Source organism: Bison bison, unplaced genomic scaffold (genome assembly GCF_000754665.1).
Source record: "Bison bison bison isolate TAMUID 2011002044 unplaced genomic scaffold, Bison_UMD1.0 scf7180017864531, whole genome shotgun sequence".
Taxonomy (NCBI): domain Eukaryota; kingdom Metazoa; phylum Chordata; class Mammalia; order Artiodactyla; family Bovidae; genus Bison; species Bison bison.
In genome coordinates, this window is record NW_011495081.1 from 8,431,279 (window position 1) to 8,442,045 (window position 10,767).

The window sequence follows — 10,767 nt, forward strand, 5'->3', positions numbered from 1 at the left end:
GGGCGGCTCCCATCTCCAGGGATTCTTTCCTAGGTGTTAGCCTCAGGGCAGCCCCGAGGTGAGAAGGGGCCCAGCCCGTGGCTTCTCTTCCTGGCCTAGAAGAGGCTTCCTGCTGCTTTTGGAGCTGGTCTGGGCCAGGCCCAGCTCTCGTGGCCCATGGATCTCCCTGAGGCACCTGAAGGCAGATGAGCCCACAGAAGTGGGACCAGAATCGCCCTCTTGGAGCCTCGCTGGGGGAACCGGGCTGCTAGCAGGCAGCTGCGGACATTAATTTCCCACAGCCCGGCAGCTCCCAGGCAGGATGTGGGTCATTCAAAGCAGGCAGCCCACAGGGCTGGAGCGGGCAAAGGGCTGCTCCCAGGGGGGCCCCAGGCAGGACCAGCTGCAGGGATGGCCTCGCCTCCTTCTGCCCAGAGTGGGCCACCGGAGCATGACCACAGGAAGGCCCCCAATACTGCAGGGCCAGGACTGGGGCCAAGAGCCACATCAGAACGGCAGGGCTATCCCCCAAAGGCCTAGGTTTAGTCGGCAATGACCCTGGCAAGAGTCTACACCTGTGATGTCTAATCATAGCCACTGGCTACCTGTGACTTTTGAGCATTTGAAACATGGCTGCTCTGAATTAATACGTGCTGTGTCAAAACTGCATTGCAAACACTTAGTGTGAAAAGAATAAAACATTATGGCTACAATAAGTTAAATAAGAATAAAATTAATTTCACCTGTTTCTTACTTTTTTCTTCATCTATTAAGCAATTTTACATAACCTCTGTGCCCAGTATTATCTTTCTATTAGAGATAGTATTGCTTAGATCTCCTTGGGCCTCTGTTGCCTGTTTTAGAAAACAAAGATCTCAAGTTCTCTTTGTGTTGTGAGAGCCAATGAGATGTCTGGGGGCTGCTCTGAAACTTAGGCTTTTTTAGGAGGCCTTGGACCTGGATCGATGGCTTCAGCCGCACGCCGCCGCCCCCCTCTCCTGCCCCCGCCCCACAGCCTGCCCCGAACCCTGCAGGATGGCAGAGCTTTGTTCCCAGAGAACCCACAGGGCCAGGCCAGTGGCTAACATGCCCCAGGCCCACGTGTGCCCTGAGGTTAGACCTGTTGTCTCTGTTTACCCCGTGACAACCCTGAGAAGTCGTCAAGGGCTGCCCAGCCTCTCCGGCCTCGGGCGTCAGCCCCTGCTGAGCACGTGCAGCCTCGATGGCCTCTCCGGCCTCGGGCGTCAGCCCCTGCTGAGCACGTGCAGCCTCGATGGCGGGGGGTCACCCTTGTCACACGTGCACCCTCACCCCACCTCCCGCCCAGTCCCCTCTGCCCTTCTCAGATCCGCCTCCTGGGCCGGGTCGTGACCCCACCTCACGCTCCAACTCACCTGGACTTTGGGCTTCTTAGCCAAGCAACTTTCTAGAGTTGCTCCCCTCCCCAGGGAGTTTGGCTCAAGGGATGGGAAGAGGGGAGGGGAGACACCCTACGCCCGACCCTGGGCCTCCTCCATGGCCTGTCATCAGTTGCCGCCAAGTCCCCATTCTCCCCTCATCCACACCCCTCTACCCTGCTGCCTCTACCAGTCGCCATCATCACTCAGCTGGATTTCTCACCTGCTCCCCTGGCTGCAGTCCTGCCCATCCTCCCCTCACCCTCCAGAGTGCACGAGGTCACGCAAACTGGACCATTCCACACGTCCTAAGATTGAACCCTGGCTCTATCACCTCCCAGCTGCATGACCTTGGACAACTTATTGAACTTCTCTGTGCCTGCGACACCTCATGGACCAAGGGGGATAATAACATGTGTGCACCTCCCTGGGCTGTGCTGTGACTGATAAATGCACTTAGAACCATGCCTGGCTAAGTGTCAGCGATGGTGGCGACCTCATAGCAGCTTCTAACTATCCTTAGGTTAAAGCGCAAGCCCTTCATGCGATGGCTCCTTGGGGGCAGCCTCAGCCTCATTTCTGGATGTTCTTCTGAATGGCTGCCACGACTTGGCCAGAGAGCATTTCCTGAACAGGGTGTGGTCTCTGGTGGTCGTGGTCTCTGCATGCATTGCTCTGTCTACCTGGAGCTCCCGATACCTGGCTGACTACCCTGGTCCCCAGGAAATTTCCTCCTCCGCAGCTTCAGCGCCCCTTCCTGCACTGCTGGCGCCTCCCCCACCACTCCCAGTCACATTCGTTCATAATCCTGTCTCCTGGAGGCCAGGGTCCCTGTCCTGTTTACCACTGCCTCCATGGTACCCATAAGTGACTAAATGCTACACAGATGACTGCCGGGAACTAGAGAGAGCGACTAAACCCTTTTAGATGGTGGCCCTCATGCTTCTGTGAGGCTGTGATCTCCCCATTAGGTACAAGCCTGTCCCGGGCAAGGCCAGGTCCTGGGCTCACATACCAGCTGCCTCTTAGCCTCCGTCTCAGCCCCTAAGGGTCACCCCTACAGCCTGAAGACCACTTTCTAGAAAGGAGCTCCCCACTGGGGATCAGCTTAGACCCCAGCCAGTCCCTTCCAGACCTCGCCTGCCACTCCTGGCAGCCAGCCTGTGGAGCGTCCATCACGCAACCTCTGATGTTCAAGTCCTGACCTTGATGATCTCTCACGACCAGGATGGGCTCCCCGTGGCTCTTTCTGCTTAGCCGGCGCGGCTAGGGTCTGATGCCGGGAAGGAGTGATGGGCCCACACCGGTGCACGTGCACGCCACTCTCCACCCACCTGGGGTTTTGTTAAACTGTGGGGAGTCCTGGCATGGGGCCTGAGGCTCTGCATTCCCAACAAGTGCTCAGGCAAGTCTGTGCACTGGGAGCTCACTTAGGACAAGGGCTCACAAGTTGCATGTGTGGTGTGCACCTGTCCTTACATGCCCGTCAGGCTGCCCAGACCCCTCACCCAGTGGTTAGAGCTCAGGGCCCATGAAACAGACTCTGAAGCTGCAAACTCACAAGGGAAAGGCTACCCTGGCTGGAAAAAGCCTAGATGCTCCAACCTGACCACTGAGTCAGCAAAACACAGAAGGCATTAGGGATGGAGGGGAAGACTATGACTGACTCACAGCTGACCCCACCCAGATGGACCAGCCAGGGTCGGGGGCCTGGGGGGGAGGGGCACCCCTAGAAAAGCCCTCAGCCCTGAGGTACACACACCTGGAAAATGTGGTACTTCATGTCGCCGATCTCAATGGTTTTGCTGCCATCGCCATCTTGCTCTGATTTATTGGTCATCAGCGTCTTGAACCTGGAGCCAAGGAGATGAGACAAGGAGGGGCTTGAACGTGACTTTTATTCCATCACCGTGTGGCAAAGGCCCCATCCATCGCCTGACCGGTCACCGGGGGACAGGAGCATTTTAAAAATCACTGCTGTGCTCGCAAAAGAATTCTGGGCAAGTGACGTTTTACATCGTCCTAGGCTGACAGACGGCTGGGCTGAGCCCTGACCTGTCCCAGCTGCCCTCTAGCTTAGTGACCGTAACACCTGTGGCTGGAAAACCAACCTTCATGTTAGAACACTCATGATTTCTAATCATCAAAAGCAATGGCTTGACCAGAACGACTCAGCTCCTCTTGGAGAACTCTGGGTCCCCTCTTGACTGTCCCTCTATCCCCTGTGGGTGTGGGGGGGGTCCCCTGCTCTGTGACCACTCTCTCTAGGGTAGAGGCTCTTCTCCAGCCTGCCCGTCACCTCATATCTAAATGAAGCTGCACCCCCCACCACCCCGCTTCCCAGGGGAGCAGAGAATTCGTTATCTGGGCTGCCTACCTGTTAGAAGCCGTCACCAGCAGGACTTTATGTGCATAAAACAGCTTTCCTTCCACGAGGAAGGTCACATCTGACATCTCCTTGTTGTTCAAAAAGTGAGGATCTGTCGCGGGGGGAAGGAGAAGGGGATGATGGAGGCGCCCGCCGCCCAGGCACTTGGGAGGGGGAAGGAGGACAGAGATGAGAGGGAGGGGAGAGGAGGTGGGGAGGCCTCACCGAGCCTGGCCGGCAGCGTCTTGCGGAGCTCAGGGATGCGGGGGATGGGGCTGCTGCCATAGCAGTGCATGAAGATGGCCGCTAGCTGCTGCGTGACCGAGTCGTTCTGTGGGGGGAGAGGCAGGGAGGGCTGTCAGCTGGACCCCCATCTGGAGGCCGTGTGTTTACAGCTCCAGGTATGCCAGGCCAGCTTCAAAAGTCCAGGCCAGGATCAGCGAAGCACTGCCCTTCATTCCACCTGGATCTGGTCTGGCGAGGCAGGCCCGGTCCTTCCACACCGACTCCCCTGATTGCTTTCTTGGCCAGGCTCCCCCCAAGACAGACCCCCAGCCTCTGCAGTCAGGCAACGTGGGTCCGGGCGAGGGCTGGACGTCCACCTGCAGGGTGCCTGTGTCCTTCTGTCCCTGTGAGGGGGCTGTCCCTAAGTCTGTCTGCCTGTGTGTCAGTCTCCGGGTCTGTCCTGTGGTCTGTCTGCGTCCTGCGGTCTGTCTGCCTGTGTGTCAGTCTCCAGGTCTATCCTGTGGTCTGTCTGCGTCCTGTGGTCTGTCTGCCTGTGTGCCAGTCTCCGGGTCCGTCCTGTGGTCTGTCTGCGTCCTGTGGCCTGTCTGCCTGTGTGTCAGTCTCCAGGTCTATCCTGTGGTCTGTCTGCGTCCTGTGGTCTGTCTGCCTGTGTGTCAGTCTCCAGGTCTATCCTGTGGTCTGTCTGCATCCTGCAGTCTGTCTGCCTGTGTGCCAGTCTCCGGGTCTGTCCCATAGTCTGTCTGCATCCTGCAGTCTGTCTGCCTGGGTGTCAGTCTCCGGGTCCATCCTGTGGTCTCTGTGTCCTGTGGTCTGTCTGCCTGTGTGTCAGTCTCCAGGTCTATCCTGTGGTCTGTCTGCGTCCTGCGGTCTGTCTGCCTGTGTGCCAGTCTCCAGGTCCGTCCTGTGGTCTGTCTGCATCCTGCGGTCTGTCTGCCTGTGTGTCAGTCTCCGGATCTGTCCTGGGGCTGTTGGGGCCTCCAGGGCTGTCTCACCTTGCTGGTCTTAAGGATGTCAAACATGAGTGGCAAGCCCTCGGTCACCAGCTCCTCGTTGTACTCCTCCTCCTTGATGGAGCTGAAATCCCGCAGGAGGCTCTGCACCACCGAGTACCGAGACTGGGAGAAGGACGTCCTCAGAGACTCGATCCAGACGTGCAGCTTCCAGGGGACGCCTGGGCCGGGAAGGGGTAGGGCAGTCACCCCCGGGCAGAGCGCTCCCCAAAGGGACCACTGAGCCCACCTCATGACAGCCCCCTTTCTGGCAGGCCAATGCACCTGATGCCTGCCCAACCGGGGGCACTCCCTCTCTGCAGCTCAGCGCAGCCAGTAAGGAAAGCATTCGTTCACCCTGACAGGCCTCCCTGAGACATAAAATGGTCTCAAAGTTCCCATCAGATAAGGTGGAGGAATGGCTTCAGACCAAGTGCAGGGAGCCTGAGCTCTGAATATCCACAGCTCAGCCTGGGAGCCTTCAAGTGCAGGCCCAGCACCCACACTGGCCCCACTGGCTTGTCAGGCCCCGGAATTACCTACTGGGGAGGAACCATTATAATTAGGAGGGGTGGCCCCAGAGACTCGAACACCCGGAGGATATGCAGGGCGCTTGGGGACAAGAGGACCCCATGCCGGTCTAGAAGCCTGAAATGAACCCTGTTCTGTCACTGAGGGCTTTTCCCAGCGCCTGGCTCCCTGGTGTGTCTGTTCACATGCAATGCCATGTAATTACTGTTTACCAGCTCCCTGGAGTGTGTCACTGGGGCCGCAGAGTAATCCAAAGCTGCTCTGTAAAGGTCATGACAAAAACTAGCGATGTTTCCAGTAATTAGAGATTGCTTCTTACTCCCCAGCCTCACTGTGGATTTAAAAAGGTCTGATGGCATTCCTTGGGGACATGGTGCCAAGGGTAGCGTCAGCATCCCTGGTTTACTGACTGTGTGCAGGAGTGATATTCCCATTTCATAGGGAAGAGCACTGAGGCTGGCCTGCCCCCAGAGGGCCATGTGGCTCCCGCTTCCTTGGCCCAGCGCTGGGTGTTCATGTGTCATGGCCCCCAGGGAGAGGAGAGATGCTGTCGTCACGCACTGAACGCCCATGGTTAGTGGGCGCCGGGCCCTGTGCTGCGTGTGACGACTTCACATCCGTAGGGGAGGAGCAATAGGGAACGTGGCAGGGCTGGGATCTCCCCCAGGTCTGTCTGACCAGCCGCCTGGGAGGAAAGAAGTCTGCAAGCTTGCAGGCCAAGGAAGGGGGGAGGCGGGCTGATGGACTGGAGAGCATCTCACTGACCAGAAATGTGGACTCCTGGTGCTCTAGACGCTCCCACATGCCCAGGCCTCGACCAGGGAAGCTGGGGGCCCTGAGGGCACAAGGCTGGGTGAGGCTTTTGATATGTCCCCACTGAGGACTATCTGAGGCTCAGGGCACCACCTATCTTGGTCTGAGAGGACGGAGGCCCTCCCTGCACTCCACTGCCTCCTGGCCTGTCTGGCCTGTGGGCCTGGCCCTCTCATGTGTGTGTGTGTGTGTGTGTGTGTGTGTGCGTGCGTGCATGCACACTGAGGAGCAGCACAGCATGTGTGTGTGTGTCTCTGTGTGTGCCTGTGTCTGTACACGCACACCACGTGGCCTCACCCAGCGCCCTCAGCTCCATGGTGATGTCCACGTAGCCGTGCTCTGCGCTGTAGTACATGGCCTCCTGGAGGGCCTTGGTGCGTGTCCGGCTCAGTCGCATGGGCCCCTCGCTGCCGCTGCCCTGGCTGGACGCATCACTGTCTTCCACGCCCTCAGCCAGGATCTCCTCCAGGGACAGCACGTCCGCTTTAGCCTGCTGTGGCTGCGTCAGGAGCTTCCTCAGGACGTTCCTGCAGGGAAAGGGACAAAGAAGGGCGATGTCCAAGGCTCCCGCCATGGATGGTGCCTGCCGAGCTGCCTTTCAGCGTCCTGTGGCCCAGACGGGCCAACTACGGGGTGTCTGCGGGCAAAAAGGGCTCGTGGTCTTCCCTTCCCAGGCAGGCTGGGCCCCCAGGTGAGTCAGGGAAAGGTGCAGAAGACCTCTCCCTTCTGCCATCCGGGTACTGCTGAGAAGTCATGAGCTCTGGGGCCAAGCAGGCTCTGCCATCCTGTGCGATCTGACAGGTCGTTCTACCTCTCTGAGCCCTGATGGGTCTGTCAGTGTAGCATGGGGAGTCAGTATCGTCCTCTCCCAGTTAATGTGAGGCTCAAGTGACATCACATGCAGAGCCTGATACACAACAATCATCCTAATAGCAGCTGACTTGCATATTCCCACGCTGTTGTTCAGTGGCTCAGTTGTGTTCAAGTCTTTGCGACCCCATGGACTGCAGCACGCCAGGCTTCTCTGTCCTTCCTTCATCACCTCTAGGAGCTTGCTCAAACTCATGTCCATCGAGTTGGTGATGCCATCTAACCATCTTTTCCTCTGTTGTCCCCTTCTCCTCCTGACTTTTATCTTTCCCAGCATCTTTCCAATGAGTCGGCTCTTTGCATCAGGTGACCAAAGTATTGGGAACTTCAGTTTTGGCATCAGTCCTTTCAATGAATATTCAGGATTGATTTCCTTTAGGATTGACTGGTTTGATCTCCTTGCAGTCCAAGGGACTCTCAAAATCTTCTCCAAAAAAAAAAGAATCTTCTCCAACACCATAGTTCAAAAGCATCAATTCTTTGGCACTCAGCTTTCTTTATAGTCCAACTCTCACATCCATACATGACTACTGGAAAAACCATAGCCTTGCTAGACAGATGGCAAAGTAATGCCTCTGCTTTTGAATATGCTGTCTAGGTTGGTCATAACTATCCTTCCAAGGAGTAAGCGTCTTTTAATTTCATGGCTGCAGTCACCATGTGCAGTGATTTTGGAGCCCAAAAAGATAAAGTCAGCCACTGTTTCCACTGTTTCCCCATCTATTTGCCATGAAGTGGCAGGATGCCAGGATCTTAGTTTTCTCAATGTTGAGCTTTAAGCCAACTTTTCACTCTCCTCTTTCACTTTTATCAAGAGGCTCTTTAGTTCTTCATTTTCTGCCGTAAGGGTAGTGTCATCTGCATATCTGAGGTTATTGATATTTCTCCTGGCAATCTTGATGAAGCTTGTGCTTCCTCCAGCCCAGCATTTCTCATGATGTACTCTGCATATAAGTTAAATAAGCAGGGTGATAATATACAGTCTTGACATACTCCTTTCCCAGTTTTGGAACCAGTCTGTTTTTCCAATGTTCAGTTCTAACTGTTGCTTCTTGACCTGCATACAGATTTCTCAGGAGGCAGGTAAGGTGGTCTGATATTCCTATCTCTTTCAGAATTTTCCACAGTTTGTTGTGATCCACAGTCAAAGGCTTTGGCATAGTTAATAAAGCAGAAGTAGATGTTTTTCTGGAACTCTTTTTTTTTTGATGATCCAGCGGATGTTGGCAATTTGATCTATGGTCCCTCTGCCTTTTCTAAATCCACCTTGAACATCTGGAGGTTCATGGTTCACGTATTGCTGAAGCCTGGCATGGAGAATTTTGAGCATTACTTTACTAGCGTGCTGCTGCTGCTAAGTTGCTTCAGTTGTGTCCGACTCTGTGCGACCCCATAGACGGCAGCCCACCAGGCTCCCCCATTCCTGGGATTCTCCAGGCAAGAACACTGAAGTGGGTTGCCACTTCCTTCTCCAATGCATGAAAGTGAAAAGGGAAAGTGAAGTAGCTCAGTCATGTCCGACTCTTCGCAACTCCATGGACTGCAGCCTACCAGGCTCCTCCATCCATGGGATTTTCCAGGCAAGAGTACTGGAGTGGGGTGCCATTGCCTTCTCCGGGGATGCCATGAGATGAATGCATTGTGTGGTAGCTTGAACATTCTTTGGCATTGGAATGAAAACTGACCTTTTCCAGTCCTATGGCCACTGCAGAGTTTTCCAAATTTGCTGGCATATTGAGTGCAGCACTTTCACAATTTCCATGGAGCGAGCATGTTTTGATTTCATGGCTGCGGTCACCATCCACAGTGACTTTGGAGCCCAAGAAAATAAAGTCTTTCACTGTTTCCATTGTTTCCCCATCTACATGCCATAAAGTGATGGGACTGGATGCCATGATCTTAGTTTTTTGAATGCTGAGTTTCAAGTCAGCTTTTTCACTCTCCTCTTTCACCTTCATCAAGAAGCTCTTTAGTTCTTCTTCACTTTCTGCCATGAGAGTGGTATCATCTGCATATCTGAGGTTATTGATGTTTCTCCCAGCAATCCTGATGTTGCCATGTACCAGTGCATTTAACCCTCCCTGAGAGAGGAACCTCAGTATTCATGGGTGATGAATACATCTTGCTCATGTCACACCGAGCGGGATGCAGACTCAGAGGGGGTTCCAAGCCCCAGGCTCTTCTGTCGCATCCTGTGTCTCATGGGCAGGCCCCCAGGCCACTTGGGGGTAGAGCTGTCTCCCTGCAGACCTGCCTGCCCCTCCCCAACCCCTTCCCCACCTTGTGATGGAGGCTGGGCTGTGCAACACTGGGTACTCTGTTAACCCGCTGAGTTGACAGAGCAACAGTGGGATGACCCAGGTCCCTTAAGGGAGTCCCTCTTTGTCTTCTACTCACCTCTTCCCTGTTGCCCTTTGACCCCAGAGCAGCCTAACTCTGGTTAGGTGAGACCAGCTGTTCTGGTCTCACTTCTGCCCTGTCACACCCCCAGGCAGGCCTGGCCCCTAAAAAGCAGGGTCCACCATCCGCTCCTGGAGCAGGATGTGATTTCTAGCAGAGCTGCCAGGAGCATCTTCATGGTGGAGTTGAAGTCTGGGTGGAAGCCCCTAGCGCTCCAGGCTGTGGCAGGCAATGGAGAAGCAGCCCAGGCACAGGAACGGATGGGGTCCTGGGGCAGCCCTGGGTGGCTGCAGGTGGAGGGTCTTATGGGGGAATGGGAGGGCCTTCCCTGGGCACCCACCACCCCGTGTTTCCAGGCCTCCACCCTCTGGGCCCACATGCTGCCTGAAGACCTGTATCTTCTTTCTGGCTGGTGTGTAGGCAGCTACCCTCTATCCACCCCTCCCCTCCATCTCTGGAAAGATCTCCAGGCCTAGCTCTTCTGCTCCTGACAGCCTGCTTCATGCTCCACAGAACACGGGGCAGGAAGCCCCAGGTGGGTACCTGTGGCCATGGGCGGCCGAGTGGCTGAAGCAGTTCATATCCTCGTGGAGGGAGGAGGCCATGCCGTTGGCTTCGAGCATGCTGAGGAGGGGGTCGGCGCCCCGGCTAAGCAGCAAGCTGACCAGCTCGTAGTTCCCTGAAAGAGACGGGCCAGGAATGCTTCCACCACCCACGTCGCTGCCCCTCTGCTGGGCCTGTCTGAGCACTGAGCACCATAGAAACACTGACGATGGAGTGAGGGGGAGCCCCTGGTGACCTGAAGCAGGGGTTTCAAGGCTTGCCATGGGGGTCTGTGTGTGCGGCTCAGCCAGGCAGGGTGACACTGTGAGGAGGGCCAGGTGGAACTGCAGGGCAGTCAGGGACCCTGGCTGGGCAGGGCAGCGGTACACCTACCGGCCGCAGAGGCCAGCTGCAGGGGCGTCTCAGCATAGCTGTCTTCGCCGCCGTTCACTGCAGAGCCCTCCACGTGGGCGCCAGCATCCAGGAGCAACTGCCAAGGCACAGGAAGGGCACTTGAGCATGGAGGGGAGTGTTGCCTGGGTCGGGTGCAGGGGAGGCTTCGGGGAGTGACCTTTAGTTTTCTCCTGGCATGTGACCAAGAGCCAGCTCCCTCAGGCATCCAGAATTGTAG

General features: G+C 56.1%; 1 protein-coding gene across 1 annotated transcript in view; it reads right to left on the minus strand.

The window, feature by feature from the left end:
• Positions 1 to 10,767, minus strand: part of ABTB2 (ankyrin repeat and BTB (POZ) domain containing 2) — a gene marked incomplete at its 5' end in the record, with an annotated part of 185,313 nt that overhangs the window by 3,809 nt on the left and 170,737 nt on the right. Inside the window, 7 exons of the mRNA XM_010831838.1 lie at positions 3,139 to 3,229; positions 3,754 to 3,856; positions 3,970 to 4,075; positions 4,983 to 5,161; positions 6,621 to 6,850; positions 10,137 to 10,272; positions 10,530 to 10,626. Coding sequence (XP_010830140.1) covers positions 3,139 to 3,229; positions 3,754 to 3,856; positions 3,970 to 4,075; positions 4,983 to 5,161; positions 6,621 to 6,850; positions 10,137 to 10,272; positions 10,530 to 10,626 — 942 coding nt within the window. The remainder of the gene's footprint in view (positions 1 to 3,138; positions 3,230 to 3,753; positions 3,857 to 3,969; positions 4,076 to 4,982; positions 5,162 to 6,620; positions 6,851 to 10,136; positions 10,273 to 10,529; positions 10,627 to 10,767) is intronic.